At 40.0% G+C, this 19837-nt stretch overlaps 2 protein-coding genes across 2 annotated transcripts; one reads left to right on the top strand and one right to left on the bottom strand.

Annotated features, from left to right (window-relative positions):
* Positions 1-1484: 1484 nt before the first annotated feature.
* slc47a3 (solute carrier family 47 member 3) lies at positions 1485-12677 on the top strand. The gene is made up of 17 exons (XM_032545652.1): positions 1485-1928; positions 2792-2893; positions 2987-3055; positions 3393-3541; positions 3637-3679; positions 5745-5789; positions 6170-6267; positions 6356-6453; positions 7632-7745; positions 7832-7899; positions 7970-8078; positions 9009-9084; positions 9411-9480; positions 9765-9897; positions 10002-10096; positions 10191-10233; positions 11770-12677. Exons 1-17 carry the CDS (start codon positions 1797-1799, stop codon positions 11967-11969), a joined length of 1644 nt encoding a protein of 547 aa, XP_032401543.1. The 5' UTR covers positions 1485-1796; the 3' UTR covers positions 11970-12677.
* LOC116707943 (multidrug and toxin extrusion protein 1-like) lies at positions 12265-19485 on the bottom strand. The gene is made up of 18 exons (XM_032545650.1): positions 19258-19485; positions 18546-18787; positions 18160-18261; positions 17565-17633; positions 17333-17481; positions 16508-16550; positions 16342-16386; positions 16146-16243; positions 15952-16049; positions 15746-15859; positions 15592-15659; positions 15383-15491; positions 15227-15302; positions 14175-14244; positions 13923-14055; positions 13726-13820; positions 12697-12801; positions 12265-12570 (listed from the first exon to the last, which is right to left on the bottom strand). The coding sequence occupies exons 2-18, from the start codon at positions 18651-18653 to the stop codon at positions 12265-12267; spliced, it is 1788 nt and encodes a 595-aa protein (XP_032401541.1). The 5' UTR covers positions 18654-18787; positions 19258-19485.
* Positions 19486-19837: the final 352 nt, after the last annotated feature.

Genomic DNA, 19837 nt, shown 5'->3' on the forward strand with positions numbered 1-19837 from the left:
GAAATGTGTAAATAATTTTGAAATTATTCGTACAGATCTTGACTGAATGAAGCAATCATTTAATTCAATTGAAAGGTTTCTCCTGACTAGTGCTGCTGACGTTTTGGAGAGGAGTCCCAACCTGAATCTGCTGAGTGAGTCGGGAGGGAGCTAAAAATTTGGGTGACAACAAAGAAGGTCTTCCAACCTCCAAAACTGGAAACATTGCAAAAAAAAAAAAAAAAAAAATCTGGTCAGCAATTATTGGGTCCTTCATTACTGTAGCAATGATGATTTCCAACTGATTATTAAAAAGCCTTTATGAACTTCTTGTTGAATGAAAACAACTTCAAATCAAAATCTGTCAAGGCTATAACTAATTCTGATTTGAACCGTAGATGAGATCAAACTATTAACTAATCTGGTGCTGTTTACACACGTGATTGGGTTTGCTTCATTAGATAATAGTTTATTGCTACTGATGTGATGTGAGCCTCAGAAGTTTCTATGAAATTAAGCAAATTCTCTGAAAGTTAGTTCAGAAAATTGCGCTTATATTCGTGGCTTCGTTTTAATTTTTTTAAATTTTTGAACAACTGTATACGTTTGTGAACTGAATTAATCAATTTACACTACTAAGTCATTATTTAAACGCACAGTAACACCGGGTAGCCTACGGTAAGGTCGGTTAGCTAGCATTTAGCTCCCTCTGGTGGTCGCTTACAGTTACTGCACAAAACATTTCTTCCCCAGAATTCACAGGATCACTGTAAAACCTTGCTGCTCAGAGGACGTTTTGTTTTATGGACTTCATTTGTTCAATTGTTTGTTAGTATCCCTAGCAAATCAGCCGAATCATATGGCGTTACCTGTAATTGTCTTTTAAACTGAATGATTTGGGACAACAGGCTCAGCAGACAGAATTAGTACAACAAAGCCTGTGTTCAACTTCTGTGACTTGGACATTTTGGTTAAAATGGGTTTTTTTTCCTTATTCATTGAAGTTGGTTTGAGTATCCACAAATTTTACTCAGGCAAGAGTAGCAATGCTTAATAATAATATTATTGCATCAACTGCTTGTACTTCTCAGTCCTGCTCTCCAAATAAAGGTTGTAAACGATATTAAGAGTAGCATTGTTGTGATGACATACTGAAGGGGGAGTGTCGGAAAGAGTAGGAGCTTCTTAAAGGGACAGAAGTCAATTTTAAGGAGTCAGCTGGGTCGTCAAATTTGTTTTAGGTTATGTTTGACACATACAGCATATTTATAACAACTGAAGGCAACATAGTTATTATGTACTGTAAAAAAAAATAAAAACATACCACCCCTTTATAATTTATTGTAATAACTATATCAATTCTATAAAATTGAAAAAAGGAAGAAACTAAGAAAGAAAGGTGAGTTATGATTAAGTTTTATATCCACCAGGAGGGAATGGTCCATCGGCGTGACGTCATACGACAGTTTGCACCAGGTTTCATCAGTCGTCGCGTTTTTTCACGTTCACATTCCGCATCTGACCAGAGGAGCTGTCAAGGAATCGTGTACGCTGCTGCAACAGGGCAAAAGAACGTTCCTGGTAGGAGAAGTCACGGGTCATAAACTGAGTCACCTGGCAACAGCTTCTCACAGCTGGCCCACATAAGAGGACCACCTACAGCAGCGGAAGACCAGGGAACTAGCGGATGTGCGCTGAATTCTCCGGACGCTCTTCCTTGTCATTTTTTCCTCATAAGGAAGAGAAGCTTAACGAGTCAAAAGTTCTTCTTCCTAAAGACGCGCTGAGAGATTGTGACGCTGGTTTTGAACTCAGACATGGACGGAAGCGCTCAGAGGACATCTTTCCCTGCGTGGACCGAGTGTTGGACAGTAAGACGGATCCGCGCGCTGGTTCCGTTGGGTTTTAAGGGTGAAATTAAAGAGTTGTCCAAGCTGGCCGCACCAGTGGTAAGCATTTTGTGTTGAAATGAGCCGTCACCCCTTTTTTAGAATACATTAACTAAATCACTTTGTAGCCCAGTATAAGTTATTTTTTTACAAACCTGTGTAAAACCCAACCCACGGTTCTTACTCGACCCAACACAGAATTTCATTTGGACATCCTCTATGGAGCTACTTCAGATGCAAAAGTGTTTGTGCCTTGTAACTGAGAAATTGAAGTTGCTGAGAAAAATTCTTTAGGAGTTTTGTAATTGTAGATTCCCCCACCCGCCATTCTTTCACAAATACAAAACAGCAGTTATAACCATTCACATTTTTCAGCGGAAAACACAAATTATATTGTTTGAGTCACACTTAAGAAAAATCTTACACTTTTCCCCCAAATGATCCAAATGTTGCAAAAATCAATCTGCATTCTTGTGTCAGGAAAAAAAACCAAACTTGCCTATATTTCTTTATCACTCAGACACAAAACTACTGTTCTACTTAACAGATTCTTCAGTAGATTCACAGATTCTGTTCTACAGGTGACAAAATGTAAAAGTATTACTCTAATATTTTTGCTCCACTCAGTCCAATACATTTGCAGCAAAACTAATATCTAATAATCTTCTGTATTAAAGTCTGCATACAGATATTTATTTTGTAATTTTTTTTTTTTTAACACAGACACAAGTCATTGAATGCCACTACGCAAAACTGCTTATGCGAGTCACTAATCCTGCACAAATACTTTTGCACCAAAAATACCTCCGTATGTCTGTTCTCTGTGAAAGGTTAAGCAATGTACATGAGTACAATCGAATTCTAAGTATGAACTTATAAAAATGTTTGAGTTGTCTCAGATTTCCGTGTATGTTGACTTTCAGATGTTGGCCCAGTTCATGGGCTATGCTGTGAGTTTTGTCAGTACAGTTTTTTGCGGCCATCTTGGGAAGACAGAGTTGGCGGGAGTGTCTTTGGCCATAGCTGTAAGTAAAAAAAACAACTTCCTGTTGACCAAAATATCCGGAACCAATTAAATAGTTCAATCCTTGTTTGTTTGTTTTTTGTTCTTTCCCCAGGTGATTAATGTCACAGGTGTATCCATTGGTTTTGGGTTGGCATCAGCATGTGATACGCTGATATCACAGGTATGAGCATCAGCCACTAATAACCAAACACATGTACATGTGCATAGGCCACACTTGTCTATAAGCAGTAGGTACCCACAAGGGAACAAGAGATATATTTACACAGGAATATTTTAACGTTTAATGACATAAACGGTAACACAAATATGTACAATAAGTTGAGATGCACCGATCCACACGTTTGACTTCCGATACCGATATCTGATGTTTAGTATCAGGCGATACTGAACCTAATCAATGCTGAACTGACTTCGAATGTCTCTTCCTTTGTTTTTTAAAAACACAGACATAAATGTACCAAATTACAAATTTATTTGCCAACTCTATGTATTTTTAGACCTATGGGAGCGGTAACCTCCTGAGAGTCGGAGTCATTCTGCAGCGGTCCATCCTCATTCTGTTACTGGCTTGTTTCCCCTGCTGGGCCATTCTCATCAACACGGAGCCCATTCTCTTGGCGTTCAGACAGGAGCCAGAAGTCGCCAGGTCAGCTAGCTGTCTCTTAGCAACCACTCCATCCTCTGCTTCTTGGACTTGCTAAAAATGCTTGCTTTGATTTTGACTGTGAAATATCTCCATAGTTTGGCTCAGATGTATGTAAAGATCTTCATGCCATCACTTCCAGTGAGTATATTCTACTTCTTGTTATTCCAGGCCTCCAATTTGCTTATTTAAGATATAAAGTCCTACAAGTTTAGTACTGTCACAGTCTGGATGTTGGACAGAAAACAAAAAAATCCATATAACACAAAAACTTTGGTCATTTCTTAATTCACACTATGAAGATTCTTTTAGCTGCACTAAATTTCCCCCTAATTTAAGTAAAAATAGATACATATAGATGTAATTGAAAAGCTTTTTTAAAAAAAATATTTCAGTTCAAATTAAAATATATATCGAATGCTATGACCTACATAATCAGGAAGAAGACTAGTCTCTAACCCTAACCTGACTTAAAAAGCCAAGTCCGATTTTGGCTGACGCCATTTTTTTTTTGTTTGAAATGTCGCTAAATATATAAGAAAGTCGCTGAATTGGCAACAGTGGGGCGACTAACTGCAAACATGCAGACATGATATGGCGGGCTGGTCTGTCCGTCAAACCTCTCTCATGGGAGAGCAGAAGAGGACAGTGGTTCTTTGCTGGGGTAGATGAGATCGCTGAATAAGATTGGCTTCACACCTAAGTATTGACCAATCACCGATCTCCCAAAATTAAGGACATTGGCGCCGATATGTCGGCTGGCTGATAAATCAGTGCACCCCTAATCTGTTGACTTGTTTTACATCCATATGTTTGCATACCTTTATCTTCTGTACTCTAGTCTGACCGGGAAACAGAGACTACACAGCCATATAAAGTTATTGATTAACCCTCTACTCATACATGAAATTTGTTTCATAAATGAAACAAACACTGTAAAATCATAAAGCTGAGGTTGTGCTGAAAATAATGATACCAAACGAGGCAAGGTAAATAGATGTTAAGGTGAAAATGTAAGGGTAAATTCAAACTTCAAACATTTAGAGCCCAGGCCTTAGAGGGTTAAAGAGTAGTACCATACACTTTACACTATAGGACGTAAGCTTCCTCTTCATGTCATGTAAAGTTCATACACTAATGTTCACATTTGTTCTCTCATTGCTATAACCCACATTAGTAAGCTACTTTAATAGAGCAGTATTATGTACAATCAACTTGTTTAGCTTTACATTATATTATAATGTTATTCCTTCATTAAAAACATAACTGGAGTGTTGCCTTGATTCTTTCATGCTTGTTTGAGAAATCCTTTAATCTCCCATGGCAACCATTCAGCGGTGCAAAACGCCTAGGTGGACCTAGCCCCGCCTTGGAGGTGCATCTTTCAAGCTTCCTCCTCACCGAGCATCCCTCTCCTCTGACTCCCCCACTCAGCTCCTTCAGACTAGCCAACTGCAATTAGCAAACATCTGGTGAAACTGCACATCTGCTGAGCTCATTATACGAGCTACTTCTCAGTGTAATGCTGGTAAAAAAAAAAAGTTGTTAAAGGGTTAATAGAGGAGCCATGTTGTGATGACTTCCTGAAGACAGAGTGGGAGGTTTTAAAGAGACAGAGGCCCAAATTGCAAGGCGTTAAATTACAAAGTCAAATTTCTTATATATATATTTGATATATACAGCATTTTTATAACAACTGAAGCTAACATAGTTAGCAAATACAGTATTATGTATTTTGTATTATGCACAAAATACATAATACTGCCCCTTTAAAACATTATGGGGGAAAAAGTGCCAAGGATAAACTCAATCAGTCTCTATTACCATCATTCACATGTTATGAGAACTACAACATGAGACACTAAAAACTGCCAGACAACAGACAGACAGAGCAACAATTGCACAGCAAGGACAAAAGATGATAACATTAGGGAAGACAGTCTGACTCCTTTTGCAGGTGCTGAACAACATCCAGGAATGTAAACCTCAGCATGTCAGCTCAGACAAATTCATTCTGTGAAAGTTCACAAGCAGTAAAATAAAGACACAACATAAGAATCAGATTAATAAAGTCAGAAGACATTATTATCCTGCAATAAAATTGTTTGCACCATAAAAGCCAAACCTGTTGTTGATGCTGATTAAAGAGATCTTTTAAATTTATGCCAACAACTTCAGTAAATCTCTTCTTTTTGTCACATTACAGGCTACTTTCATGTTTTCCTTAGAATCACGATATCTCCAGAACCAGGTAGGTCCACCATTTTAACCCTACATAAGCTGAAATATAGTACGTAGATCTGGCTTCCCGTTTCCTAAAAGATTAGATGTGCAAAATGTGTGATATTAATTTATTATGTCAGATTTAAAGGAGTTTTGTCAACTATGAATTCAAATAGCAAAGAGGTCAGAGCGCCTTAGACGAGTATGGTACATGAAATGAAAATAGAAAAGAAAAGAGAACAAAAAGTGATTCTATCCAACAATTTTTATGTCTGCTGGATTGCAGGTGGTGGGTGGAGTCTATACGATTGAATTTTTTAAAAATCAAATTATGTCCCTTCTTTGTTGGAGACAAGTCACTTTGAATGTGCTAAGTTGCTAATGAAAAACATGGCACTTTCATTTCAGGGCATCATCTGGCCGCAGGTCATCACAGGGCTAATTGTCAATCTGCTCAACGCCCTCGTTAACTACATTGTGCTCTTCGTATTGAAAATGGGAGTAGCGTGAGTCTCTCACACATTTATTATTGTATTTTACACAAATGCATATACATATACATATTAAACATGGGCATATTTATATGATGTTCAGGGGCTCCGCTGTTGCCAACACTTTGTCTGAGTTTGCCTTGGCTGGATTCCTTTATGCTTACATCATGTGGAAAGGTCTTCACAAGACAACCTGGGCAGGTGACTAAATAATTATATTGTGATTTAATGGTGAATAGCAAGACCCAAATGACAGGAGGGGAAAAGCAGCAAATAAACTATTTTACTTGAAAAGGGAATTCAAATACAGGGGAAACCAAAATAACATATCACAAGAGGACCATAAGAAACTGACTGGTGAGACCCAGGATGAGCTGACCAACAGAGACATTTAAGCTGGAGAGTTAATTACAGAACAAGGAGCCATTGATTGATTAGAACCGGGGAAACTGTGAGGGAAGGCCATTAACTGAAGTCGAACTGAAGATCTGGATGAATGGCTGACAGAAGCTGCATTTCCATTACAAATGTGCGTGCATTTTTGTCAATATTCTGTTAATGTAAAAAAAACAAAAACAAAAAACACCATTTTGCAATTGCAATGTTTCCACCAAACAAGAAATAAAATTAAAATTACACGTGAATAAGGCTGTGAACATGATAAGTCATTAAAACTCGTGGTGACGGATGTAAACAGGCTAGCTAAACAACTAAACAGATACTTAAACAGCTAGCGCTCATCATCTGTCAGCCGTCAGCAGTTGGCGTCTCATTCAGGCATTGGAGCAACAAACCCCTTATACTTGGGAGCGTCTCTGTGTGCGGTGTTTATGGGAGTTGTAGTCTGCCAATTTACAGAAGAGCTATGGACTCAAGATGTTTGAATGACACACAACTTTTTATGAACTGTGTGATGCTCTGGTGGAGCCAGCTGAACATTGTCCAAAAAAACTAAACTTCATCCTCCTAGTACTTCCTGTTGTCATCTTTGCCATCATATTCGCCAGTTGTGACATCCGGCTGTTGATCACGTGACTCGTGTGATGCGAAAAAAAGTGTTTCCATCGCAGTTTCTCCGAACACATCTAGCTGTGGGTTCAATTGTGTCTTCCTCCGGTCAGATGTTACCTACTGAAATGCGTACCAGTGTGTGAATGTGGCTCTAGTCCAAAGTGCTATGAGTGGTCAGTATAGAATACGTAACACCTAAGGGTCATGCCAATATTATCTGTTAATAAATGAGCCTAAATTTGTAACATAAATAAGTTTTATTCATATAATATGTGTGAGCTGAAGAGTTTGAATAAGTTTTTGTACAAAACTAACCGTGTATAATTTAACTTCCTTTAATTTAACTTCCTTTCTACTGTCGTATCTAGGCTGGTCCAAAGAATGCCTCGTTGACTGGAAATCTTATATCCAATTGGCTGTTCCTGGAATGGTCATGATGTGTGTAGAGTGGTGGACATATGAGATTGGAGGTTTTCTGGCAGGTAATGCCCTATCCCAAATTACAAATGTGAAGATATTTTGCTTTCTAAAACAACTTTGAAATCTAATACCTGTATCGGTTTGAAAGGTCTGATAAGTGAGGTTGAGCTTGGAACGCAGTCGGTCGTATACCAGCTGGCAAATATTGCCTACATGGTGAGCTTTTTGAAGCTAGCAGTGAAGAAGAAAAGGTTTTCAAATCGGTAACGTTTTTACGTTTTGGTAGTTCCCGTTGGGTTTCAGCGTTGCAGGCAACGTGAGAGTCGGAAACGCTTTGGGAGCCGGAGAAACGGAGCAGGCCAAGCTGTCTGCGAAAGCAACAATGTTCTGTGGAGGTCAGTGAGCACTTAAATATTATACTCATTTAGACTTCTTTTTTACTTTTTGAGACACTTAAAAGTGATCTGACCATCTGTAGTAAAAAAGCTCATATAAAGTGTATTTATATGAGCAAAAACACAAAATAATGGCAAGTATTTTGGTCTAGTTTCTAGTGTAAATATCACAATGTGGTTGAAATACGGTTAAATTACATTTTGGTCGCCCCCCCCCCCCCCAATTTAACATTTACTCTCACATGTGGAAATGGGTGCAAACAGATGTGCAATTATACAACTGTGGATCTTTGAAAAGGATTAGTTGAGCCTCCTGCACAACCAAGCAGAATACAGAAAGGGGTTGTGAATGGTAAGCCAGCAATAAAAATGAAACGCTCGTCTTTTCTAGCATCCATTGTATGGTACATACAGCGCTAAAACCAGCTCACCAAATGCGCTGGAGTTCCGCTTGGGTTGCTAGGAGAAGGACTGGGCTCAGCTGGGGTTGCTAGGTAACAGTCAATTTAACTTAACAGCCGGGAGGTTTTGAGACAGCTCATTTTCTAGACACAAAAAAACTTTACTTTCATCAAAAAACAGCTTTTTGGTTTTTTGATAGTTCTTGGACTACTTTCTAGAATCAGTAGAAATCCAATTGGAAGATTAAAAAGTGTAAAATCTCTGAATTTGGCATAATATGTCCCCCATTTGAGCAAAATTATTATGGAATTCATTCAATCACATGATGAGTCTTTGAAAATCCCTGACCACAAATGTATGTGACAGGATTTGAACAGAGGAGCTTGGAACCTTTAACGTAATATGTAACAACAAATATGATTTAAAAAAGTAAAAGTTCTTCTTTTCCCACAATCTATATATGTTCTTTAGCAGCATCATAGTAAGTGTGTGATGTTAGCCCACTTGGCATGTTGCTCTTTACAACAGGGTCGGTGTCTGTTTGCTTGGCAGTCCTCATCGGGAGTCTGAAGAATCATATCTCTTACATCTTTACATATGATGAGTAAGTACATGTTTAACATTAACCCAACTGCAGTCAGTCCTGTTTGTGAAAGGCGAAGTCACACGCTCGAGTACTGAAGAGATGACTCAGATTTTAAATGGCCTTTGAGCGTTACAGTAGGCCTTATCTAATCGTAAACTTGTGAACCTGGCTGACATATTGTGCAAAATAATAACTTGGTCCAAAGGTTTGTCATTTGTAATCTGGTGCTCTACACTGAAAAACAGCCACATGTGTCAATGAGATTAAGAAGAATAGCTTTTCTATCTTTATAAATATCATAATAGTAGGATAGTGATGTTATACTATATATATTTTTGTTTCAGGCAGATTAGGGAAAGGGTGGCAGAAATTATGTCATTTTACGCTCCATTCGTCATCCTGGATGCCATGTCTGTAAGTACCTTTGTCATTTCCTACAAAAAATGTTTAAAAGATTACAAAAGTATATTCAAAGTAAAGTAGATCTAGAAAATGCACATACCCCTGAACCGTACCAGTGTAAATCACTGAAAAACATTTTAGACCTTTTAATGTATTGCTCTCCAGGTGTATTTTTTGCTTTATTTCACCCTAATCAGTCTAAATTTTTACATCAGGAGAACCTGCCACTTTTAGAGGGGTGTGTAACTTCACTTTTTGTGAAGTCTAATCTTTTCTTTTACACTTCACATGACCAGGCTGCCTCTGGTGGGATCATCAGAGGAGCGGGTAAACAGAGAGTTGGGGCTATTTGCTACTTCTTGGGATTTTATGGCATCGGATTTCCTATTGGAATCCCCCTGATGTTTGTTGCCAAACAAGGAATAAAGGGTGAGATTTAAAGTTAAAACGTATCTCGAAACAGTGAAATTCTAAGTCTGTGGTTAGATTTTAAAATTGATCTGACGTGATGTATAATATCTTTCTTTACCAAGGTCTATGGACTGGCCTGTTTACCTGTGTATCACTGCAATCCACATTCCTCATTTTCTATCTGCTCAGGATGAACTGGAAGACAGCCACAGCAGAGGTTTGCATTTTAAGTTAAATGTTGCTTATTCTAAAACACCGAAGATTTTTTTTTTCTTCAATAACAGAGATTTAAACATGATTTTATCTTTCAGGCTCGGATCAGAGCAGGTGTGATTGGCTGTTCTTCAGACACAAGTAAGAAAGAGATGCTTTGCTACTTTTCTCCATTCATGTAGAGGATTTTTATCAATGTGGACCAACATGAGACCATCAACACAATGCAGTCATGACTAACAGATACATTTATTAACAAAAGACAACAGATTATTTGTCATTAACAATCAGCTACAACAGCCCAAAGAAGGTTGTAGAATCAGCGTCTTCCCTATAACCTTAACCCAAAATCACCCGACACCAACAACAAACAAACGGGGGGAAAAAAACTTAAACAAGACCAACAATCAGTATTATCAGGAAGCTTGAAAGAGAGCAATAGTTCTCCTTTTTCTTTGGTTTTGATCATGAGGTCTGACCAGGGTCACCTAAAGGAGAAAACAGACAATGTGATACGTGATCACCATCAGAGGGAAACATTGTTTACCTTGAGAAATGATTATTCATTGGATATCATCCACTGTGTGTGCATGGGTGAAACCAAGACAGAGGGAAACGAGTTTAAATGTAAGTTTTAGTCACAGGAAAGTTGTCAGACGCTTCATAGGCATCGTCTCAATAACGGTTTAGTTCATGCAAATGTCTCATTTTCTGCAAATGTTATGATTTTCAGTTACAGATGAAAAGAAGTCAGCACATAATGTTCCATAAAACTTTCACTTCCCTAATGTTTAACACAATTTGCTGTGTTAAACATTTTGCTAAGTCATCCTTATAATAGCCTATAAAGCCAGACATCCCTAAAGACACGCTGCAGGGCTCCAATATTTTTCCAGTCCAGAAAGATTATAAAAGTGTAAGAGGGGTAGAATTTAGTAGATAAGCCAGGTTTTCAGAAACAATTCCTAATATCTGGGAAGTAACCTCTAAGTTCAAAAAGTATAATTAAAGTTCCAGAAAGTACAATTCCAGTTCAAGAAAAAAACCTCAACACTTTAAATTCTGGGAAAGTATAAACTGCAACGTGAATAACTACCAATGTTTACTGCACAAACTTTTGCAACAAGGCAGCCAGAAGGTACTTTCCCCAGTTGACTTTCCCAAAATAAGCAGCAGCTCTTCCCATGGTAAAAATGGTAAAAGGCCTGTACTTGTATGCAAGTCCAGAAGACCCCAAAGCTCTTCACACTACATTCAATCATTCACCCAGCCGTCACCACATGTATCTCATAGCAAATCAAAAGAATTGTTCCTCCCCTCAGCTCCTTCTCAAGCATGTTGACCAATAGTGTAAACAAGCTCAAACCCAATGCTTCTACTGACAATACCCAGGCAAGCAGCTCAGCCAAACGTCTTGCTCTCTCTGTGGGCAAAGATATGGTCTTTTGTTCCCTAACCTGGGGGGAAACTACTTGGCTTTTCCTACATGTAAGTTTCCACAACCATTGGAATCACGTTGTCGAGGTCTCTGGGTGACGCTTAACAGTGGACTCCTTCTGTCTGTTTAGTCCTCATTAGCTGGTCCCTTCTGTTTTAATGAAGCTTCAGACAAGCTAACAGTTACACATCATGTTCCAAAGGAGCCTAAATGTGTGCCTTTCACATTTGCATGAACAGGTGCCCAATCAGAAGACGCAGAGCATTCGCTAAGCGTGACGGACGCCATGGATCTGGTTGACACAGAAGAGGTTTCGCTGGAAGTCCAGCCCTCCTTCAGGAGCCTGGTCCTGCGAAGAGGTTTAGCTCTGGCTGGCATGCTATTGGTCCTGGCTACTGGAATCACCATAAACCTGCTGGTCACGAACTTGGTTACTTGACTATGAGTAAACTGTCATCGCAGTGAGCGAGCAAACTTCTTTGTCTCGACCGCAAAGCAAACTCAGTCTACGTTTGCGACTCAGGACGCAGCGCGACAGGGAAAAGGCATAAGATGATCAGCAGGAAGCAAAGAGAAAACAGAAAGAGCAAAAATAGCATGAATATGATTTTAAAGCGAGATTGTTTTCTGGAATGACGACAGTTATCTCTAATTAGTATCTGGATCGTTACAGTCCCGTACTGTCAGAGAGAGCTGAGTCAAACTGAAGACAGTTCAACAACATCAGCTCCGACTCACTTTGACTGTCCATTAGGGACCAGCACAGTGGAGTAAATTGGATCAGGAGGATGCGTTGCATTGATCTGACTTGCCGCGGTGCGGTTGCCCTCTGCAGACCGGAACTCTGGCAAAGGAACAAGGAAGTGCGCGACTGCTCCGACAGCTAGCAGAGCCACCGCGGCTAACACGGCGAGGCCTCTGCGGATGATCAGCTGGGTGGTGGAGAGGTGGCCATCTGTCCGTCTGACCTCACGGCCACCTGGCCTTCCAGCATGGCCGTCCTGATCCTCTGTACTAACGCATATGTATCCATCTGCTGACTGTGAAAAAGAATACCATCACGCATCTGTTAATTTTCTTCTGCTAAAGACCAAAATATGGATGTTAATTTATACAAAGAAATTAAACTGATGATAAAAATGTTGTACATTTCAGAGTGTGCTTACTTTTTCATTGTAGGCCGTCTGACCTGCAGCAGTTCCCTCAGCGTCTGTGAGCCCAGAGGTGCTTATTAATGTCATGTTGGTGGTTTTCTGAGCTCGTTTCACAGCCTTTAAGAGAAGTACAGAACGTCAGAACGTTTCTACGCTCAAGCATAAAGGATCACATTCTGTCTGAGGTTTTATGTGATCCTTGAAAGATTATTTTCACCCCGTGAACTTTGTTTTGCACTTTGTCACACTGCAACCACAAACATCCACGTCCTTTATTGGGAAGTAGGAACAGAAAGGTGCTACACTGAGAAGGGATCATGGTTTTCCTGTTTTGGGGGGATTTTTTTGTACAAATATAAAAACTTGAAAAGTGTAGCAGGTATTTCTAGTGAGCACACCTGAGTAAAAACATTGTACACCAGCCCATTACTGTAATTACATGTGCTTTTCGAGTGAGGCTCTACTTGGAGATTGAAAGTTTTGAACATTTCTGCAATGAGTTCAGCTCCAGTGGATGGAAAGCCTTTGTGAACAGATATTTTCAAAACTTTGTCACCATTTCCAAATTTGATTTAGGTTTGGACTCTAACAGAAGCATTCATAGCTAAAAGTAAGAACTATTTTCTGCCGTGACTGCAGTTTATTTAGCCTCCTGTACAAACAAAACAAAACTCCTTGGATTTTGCAGTCTGTGGTAGTAGAGCATCTTCACATTCATTCTCTGAAAATCCATACTTCAAAATAACTCATGATCATACTTCCTTCTTTTGATTTATTTTCTGTAGCCCAGTCTCAACATAGCTTTAAGTACTAAAAATCTATCCATGTTGTCTCTGGCGTAGGCTTGGTGTAGTTGGTTAAATGTTTGCTGTTGCTGTTCTTATTTGATGATGTTCCTAATGTTCTCAGGAAATTAGTCAATCCACCTTCCCGTACTCTCTTCCCAGCTGTTGATTTTGCCACTAACAACATATAACCCTCCTTGTTTAAGTTGAAGTTCAATAAAACACTTAAAAATCTGTAGGTGCAATGTTACCATACCTCCTCTGTCACTTTCTCCCAGTTCAGTCTGAAGATAACTATTATGTAGAAAGTTGATTGCAAAATGACACAAACCAGTAGTCCCAGCCAAAATCCTGTGCGGAAAAGAACTTGGGTGAGTTCAAAATGGCTTCTTTCTCATTAAAAAAAATAAAAAATCATAAGAAATCTACAAACAAGTACCAGAGTTTAAATACCTAAAACTCTCAGTTTTGCAACAAACATGAAAGTGACACTCAGTGTAAGGCCTATGCAGTAGTATCCCACAAAGTTAGCCACAGCAGGTATCTTCTGCTTGCCTGTGCCCAAGAAGATGCCAGTGCAAACCCCCTGCAGGCATGAAACGTCTGTCAGTCTGCATGCAGCTTCACTTTCTGACAGCCTCAGGCTGGACAAATGTTATGCGCAAATGTTTAAGAGTAAAAAAGAAGAACAGCATGAGGACTCACCACAAGTCCATCAAAGAACTGAAGGAAACAGTAGGCATTCAGCAAATGAGAGACCAAACCTATGATCTTCCTGAAAGTAAGATTTAGCCATTTGAGTATGTAACAGTGTTTTAAACGGAGTATTACTGTTACTGGAAAGTAAGTGGACCTGAGTGAAGGTGTGAAGTTTGAAACAAAATCGGTGTCAAATTTTTGTGCAGCAAATTTGGCATCAAATTCACAAAATTTGACACCAACGATTATGCTGCAAGAAATGTTTTCGTTTGTGCCGCTGTCATTTTAAAGATATTCATAAATCTTTCCAGAGGTTATCACAGCATTTACAAAATCAAGCAAATTTGTTTGATTTTGCCACTAATAAATATGTTATTAGTGGTGCTACTGTCATGAAGTGCGGGTGGTGAGGCAGATGCAGCGGACCCAGGTATGATGAATTTAATGAAGAAGCACAGTCCAAACAACGAACAGCAGGCACATGGAAACACTGACGACGAAGAAGCTAACATTGACAACGACTAGACTGGACATTGACGAAAAATTGACGAGGACCCGACGAGGAACAAGGAACACAGGTGGAGTTAAATACACAGGAGGGTAATCACAGAGACGAGACACACCTGGGAACAATCAAGGGGAGGACAGGACAACGAAGAGACTTAAGGACACAGAAAACTCTAACTAAACACAGAAAAACACAGATCCTGACAGCTACAAAGGTTTTTGCACAATTAATAAAAATTTTTTTTGTTAATCTTAAAAATCATAATGCCACAAATGATTTTTGCTGCCCAAACACAAAACTGTAACACAGTTGCTTGCCTTGACCCTGTTTGACCTTTGATGACCTCTGGAAACATTTATCACCATCTTTAAATTGACAGCGACACAAACGAGAAATTTTTAAAGCACAAACATTCCAATTAAAATTAAATTTGGTATCGTTAAGTGACACCAAAGTTGAGGAATCGTCCAGCTTCACTTAACGACACCAAATTTCATTGGGTGTCAAAGTTTGGAGGGTCGGGGGAGTTACTAGAGCTGTCCAGACTCACTGGTCAGACGTGAAGATGAAGCCGATCACCGTTTTGGAGCACCCAAGCACAACTCCTTCCACAACCGCAAAAGTAGCTGCACGACAAGAGTTGAGGAATCGAACAAGCGACACTTGCGAGAAATGAAAAAGCTGCGATAGAAACGTTTTTACTGACCTGCGAGACAGAGGGACACCTTGCTGGTCAGAAGGGCCCTGGCGCGGTCCCCTGCGCCGAGAGCATTCCCCACTCTAGCACACGTCGCTGCTTGAAGACCGAGTGGAAACTGCGTGTTCAGGAATTCCAACATAAAGTGTGTAAAAGAGTTTGAGTTGATAACTGTTGAAAAATGAGTCCGCTCTGCTCTGAGGTCCAGTCGGTCCTACCATGTAGGTGAGGAAAGCGATCATTATCACAGCATGCTGGGCCGCCAGCTCGTCCTCACTCAACATTCCTGATTGAATAAATAGGATATGTTCCATGTTTTTTTTAAATTGTTATCATTATATATGATGTGAGTTTATGCGGCATCTATATTACCTGCAAAGAAGCCACCAAGTTCATAAACCCACCACTCAAAACACTTCATCAAGGTACTGGGGAGGGCCAGTTTCATGTAGGAGCCCCACTCCTGTAGTGATTCCACAGACCAGCCTGCAGGGGGCGACACAAACCCATTTGTGTCTGGAAAAATTTGTTGAAAATCTCAAAACATTTCGACCACTGTTAGAGATACTGTCCCTCACCTTCCCATGTTTTTACATGCAGCCTCTTCCACCGGATATAAGCGAACAGAAAAGAACAGATGTATATCTGAGACAGAGTGTTTGCCGCAGCAGAGCCACTGCAACACACACACACACACACGCAGCATCGAGATAATGAAAGTGAGCGTTATTGTTCTGTTCACATTTGTCTGGAAATGCGTGTGCATGCTGACCTGACTCCCAGGTTCAGCCAGTAAAGCAAGAGATAGTTTGTGGCGACATTTGCTACGTTTGCCACGGCGGCCGTGTAGAGCTGTGGCAGGATTATACCCTAAGTATGCAAACAGAAAAAAAAAGAAAATCAGCATGAATTCAACAAGATTCGCAACATTTCAATAAGCATTGTTTGCGCTAAACCTCTGGACACACCTGGTTCTGCAGGTAAGACACCTGAAGGTTGTGTAGAAACATTGCCTAAAAAGAAAGACACTTTATTTTTCCTGTTAATATTACTTTATGACACAGACACTGGTAAAAAAATAAAATAAAATCATTGATGAAAGCTTGTGTTTGTTAGAATAAATGTGTGACTCACTGGCACAGCGGGGAGAAAGGCTGTTATATACAGCTGAGCAATTCTGTCAACAGATTCAACAGGGTTAGCTTAGGAAGCAACTGGTTTTTATTCAGCTGAAAAGTCTTTTTTTTATCCCCACTATATTGTTTAAAAATGTTCTCAAATTTAAAGAAAATATCATTTGATAAACAGGGTACAATTTTACACAGAAATCCATTCAAATAGCTTGATAGAGAAGTTGAGCAAATTCCATGTGAATGTGCAGAAACTCTTGCTCATAATCCCAGTTTTAAAATTGAAAAGCGCTGATGTTCACGTTTTAAAGAAAATAATATGTATATTTTGTCATAGAGAGAAAAAAACACCCTCGTGCCTCTCAGAAATTAAAAGTTACTTTGTCGTTTACGAAAAATGTTTCTGTAACTCGGAGGTAATTTATTTGAACCGACAGGTCACGTTTTGGGAACAAAAAGAGTTCTTCTCCAACTCTAAAGTAACACAAAACTCAGAAAGTACCCATTAATTTCTATGAAGTGAGCTGTAAGCTCCAGAAAACTATAATAACTAAATGCGGTACCAGGACATTAACGTGTTCATCTCAATACATTTATTACATCGATTTTGACCAATTAAAAACTGGAATGCAATTAAACGCATCCTTTCATTCTGGGCGGAACCGTTGTGTTTGTGCGTTTCGGGTACACCCGTAAATCTGGCGCACAACTGACATCCTTTATCGACAGCATTGGACGACGAAGGCGCTTCTCTACTCTTGGCCCGCAGAGGGTTAATGTTTTGCTTCATAAAACAGTCTGGTGCAACATGTTTATTACAGTGAGGTACCTGGCCACCTCGGGGTCCTGCCCCACACACAGCAGGACGGGCTGCGCATTGATGAGCAGCCCCCAGCAGGGCAGACAGAACAGCAGCAGGATGATGACGCTCCTCTGAAGGATCACGCCCACCTGCAGCAGGTTCCTGCCCCCAAACGTCTGTCAAACATCACACACATTTTAAACTCCAGACCTCAAAGAAGCTCTGATGAAACCGTCACTTGACGAAATGGCTTCCAGACCTGAGATATGAGAGTGTCACACGCCAGTCCCAGACCATAGCCTGTGGCTGCAGTGGTAACATTAATGGTCTGAAAGGAATCCACACTGTTTTAAGCGACATTCCTTTCACTTATTAAAAGCAAAGGCATGAGGCAATATATTTAAAAACAACCGTCATTTCTGTCCACTTGTTGTTAGGATATTATTTGACAAAATCTTACATCTGCTGCAAATATTTTAGAACAGTTGAAATAAAACAAAACAAGTAACTTTTTTAGCAAAAGATAGAAGCTTGTTTTAAGCCAGTAACTCCTCAACATTCATGAACAAGTGCTAGTTCCACTAGCAGATTGTTTCACTTCTAATAAACAATTTTCCCCAAGTTGTAAGTGTAAATAATCTGCCAGTAGAATTAGCACTTTTACAACGATAGAAAGGAATATTTGACTCTGAACATGCCCCTATATCTTGCTGAAAAGTTACTGAAAAATTTGTAAGTGTACCAAGATATTTGCACTAGAAAATGTAGACCAAAAAATACTATAATCATGTATAATCATGTATAATCATGTGTCATTTTTCCTCAAATCAACCTCCATGAGTGTGATCACTTACAGCAGAAGCCAACCCGTAGCCGGCCATCACGTCGTTTCCTAGACGCCCACAGAACATTGTGACCACAAAAGGCAGGAGGTAACTGAGGATTCGAGACAGAAGCTGGAAAGGAAAATGCTAACATCAAAGGTGAAGCAGCTGACAGATGATATTACAGTAAGCACAAGATGCAATTAATTATTGTTAACAGCTTTGGATTTGATAAATGAGCTTTGACAATTTGACATTTTTTCCCCCCTCCTCCAGCAGCCAGAGACTAAATTCTGCCAGATACAGTCTCGCCTGTAAGGCTTGCACCTATTCGGTCTTTCTTTGGCCGAGAACGTCGATGGTCTGGTGTAACCTATGCGGTCAGAACGGGGCATGCAGGCAGTGCAGGTCCTTACCAGAGGCCCCGTCATCCTCAGGATGTGGTACAGTTCCTCCCTGTGGGGCGAGGGAACCCTGCGGCGCAGCCAGCTACAGCAGAAAAGCCTGTCGCTGGACGCTTCCATGTCTCAAGTGTGCGTCCCTCCAGCGCGGCTCCTTGTTTTTCCTCCAACATGCGTGTCTTTGTTGTGTTCTGGATGCCGCCGAAGATCGAAATCTTGCTGTGATCGCAGCTTCCCTGGAGGTAGGCCAGAGCCGGCTGAAACAACAGAGATTGAACAACAAAGACGAGAAAACTCTCTGTAATCACAGTTGAAACGGGGAGGGAATGTTCAGATCTAGGTAATGAAACATGTAAGGGACAATGAACTTGCTCTGGTGAGGGGAGGGGTATGTCTAGCAAGAATCTGATTTTTATCACTTCATTCGAAGATTGTCTCCTTTTCTAATCAGCGCAGCAGTGACAGAATTAATGAGTCCTGATGCCACATTCAGGAATTAGATGAAATGCCCCCCTCAAAGCATTCTTTCAATTATAAAGGAAGATGGGAAAGACAAGAAAACACGCTTTTAAAGTAAGGCAGATGAGGGTTGATCTCTATGTGTGAGGATTTTGCTAGAATAATACAGATACATAAACTTGCCCACATCTGCAGTCAGAACTTTCATCACAAAGTTCAGAATAATTTTAATTGTGACGCACGAGGTTAAAAGAAGACATTTACTCACCAAATGCCGTCAGCTAACTGCTGGGGAACTGGAGCAAAGAGCGATATGTTAGCATCTTAAAGTGTGTGACTTTTAAAATCAGGAGGCAGATCATTTGATTGACAGCGCTAAGACCCGCCTCCTGGCTCTGATTGGTTGTTCCAGACCGAGCTGCAGTAGGACCACAAGAAGGCGGCAGAGGAGAACCATGTCTTCACAGATTATCTGTCTCATACTGTACTGTCATGTCATGGTGACAGTTTTAACAAATAAGTGCATTAAAACGTACGTGAAAGATTTTAAACGCTACTGGGACTAACTGGAAGTTTGCGGTTTGGTCAAACAAGAGTGAGATATTTGGCAAAAACCCCAAACTTTTCTGACAGAACACCAAGCTACTGCATTGCTTAGGCATTTTTAAGTGCAATGATATTTAAAATAAAAAGTGGTGAGTTTCAGAAAGTTGAAAGCAGGTTATTAGTAGACCTTTCATCTGAACAAAGGAGACCATAAGATAAAAACGAAGATTTTGGGGAAATCTATAGAGATTGTGAAAAGAGGAATTGTCAAAGTTTCCCTTCCTCTGTTTGCTCCAACTTCA

The sequence above is a fragment of the Xiphophorus hellerii genome, chromosome 18, assembly GCF_003331165.1.
Source record: "Xiphophorus hellerii strain 12219 chromosome 18, Xiphophorus_hellerii-4.1, whole genome shotgun sequence".
Classification (NCBI taxonomy): Eukaryota; Metazoa; Chordata; class Actinopteri; order Cyprinodontiformes; family Poeciliidae; genus Xiphophorus; species Xiphophorus hellerii.

Coding starts and splice junctions, on each gene's coding strand:
- slc47a3 (XM_032545652.1), top strand. CDS start 1,797: ATGGACGGAAGCGCTCAGAGGACATCTTTCCCTGCGTGGACCGAGTGT. Junction 3,542..3,636: donor CAGGAGCCAGAAGTCGCCAG/GTCAGCTAGCTG, acceptor ATATCTCCATAG/TTTGGCTCAGATGTATGTAA. Junction 6,454..7,631: donor TCACAAGACAACCTGGGCAG/GTGACTAAATAA, acceptor TGTCGTATCTAG/GCTGGTCCAAAGAATGCCTC.
- LOC116707943 (XM_032545650.1), bottom strand. CDS start 18,653: ATGGAAGCGTCCAGCGACAGGCTTTTCTGCTGTAGCTGGCTGCGCCGC. Junction 18,262..18,545: donor TGAGGATGACGGGGCCTCTG/GTAAGGACCTGC, acceptor TTTCCTTTCCAG/CTTCTGTCTCGAATCCTCAG. Junction 14,245..15,226: donor TTCATCTTCACGTCTGACCA/GTGAGTCTGGAC, acceptor TCTTACTTTCAG/GAAGATCATAGGTTTGGTCT.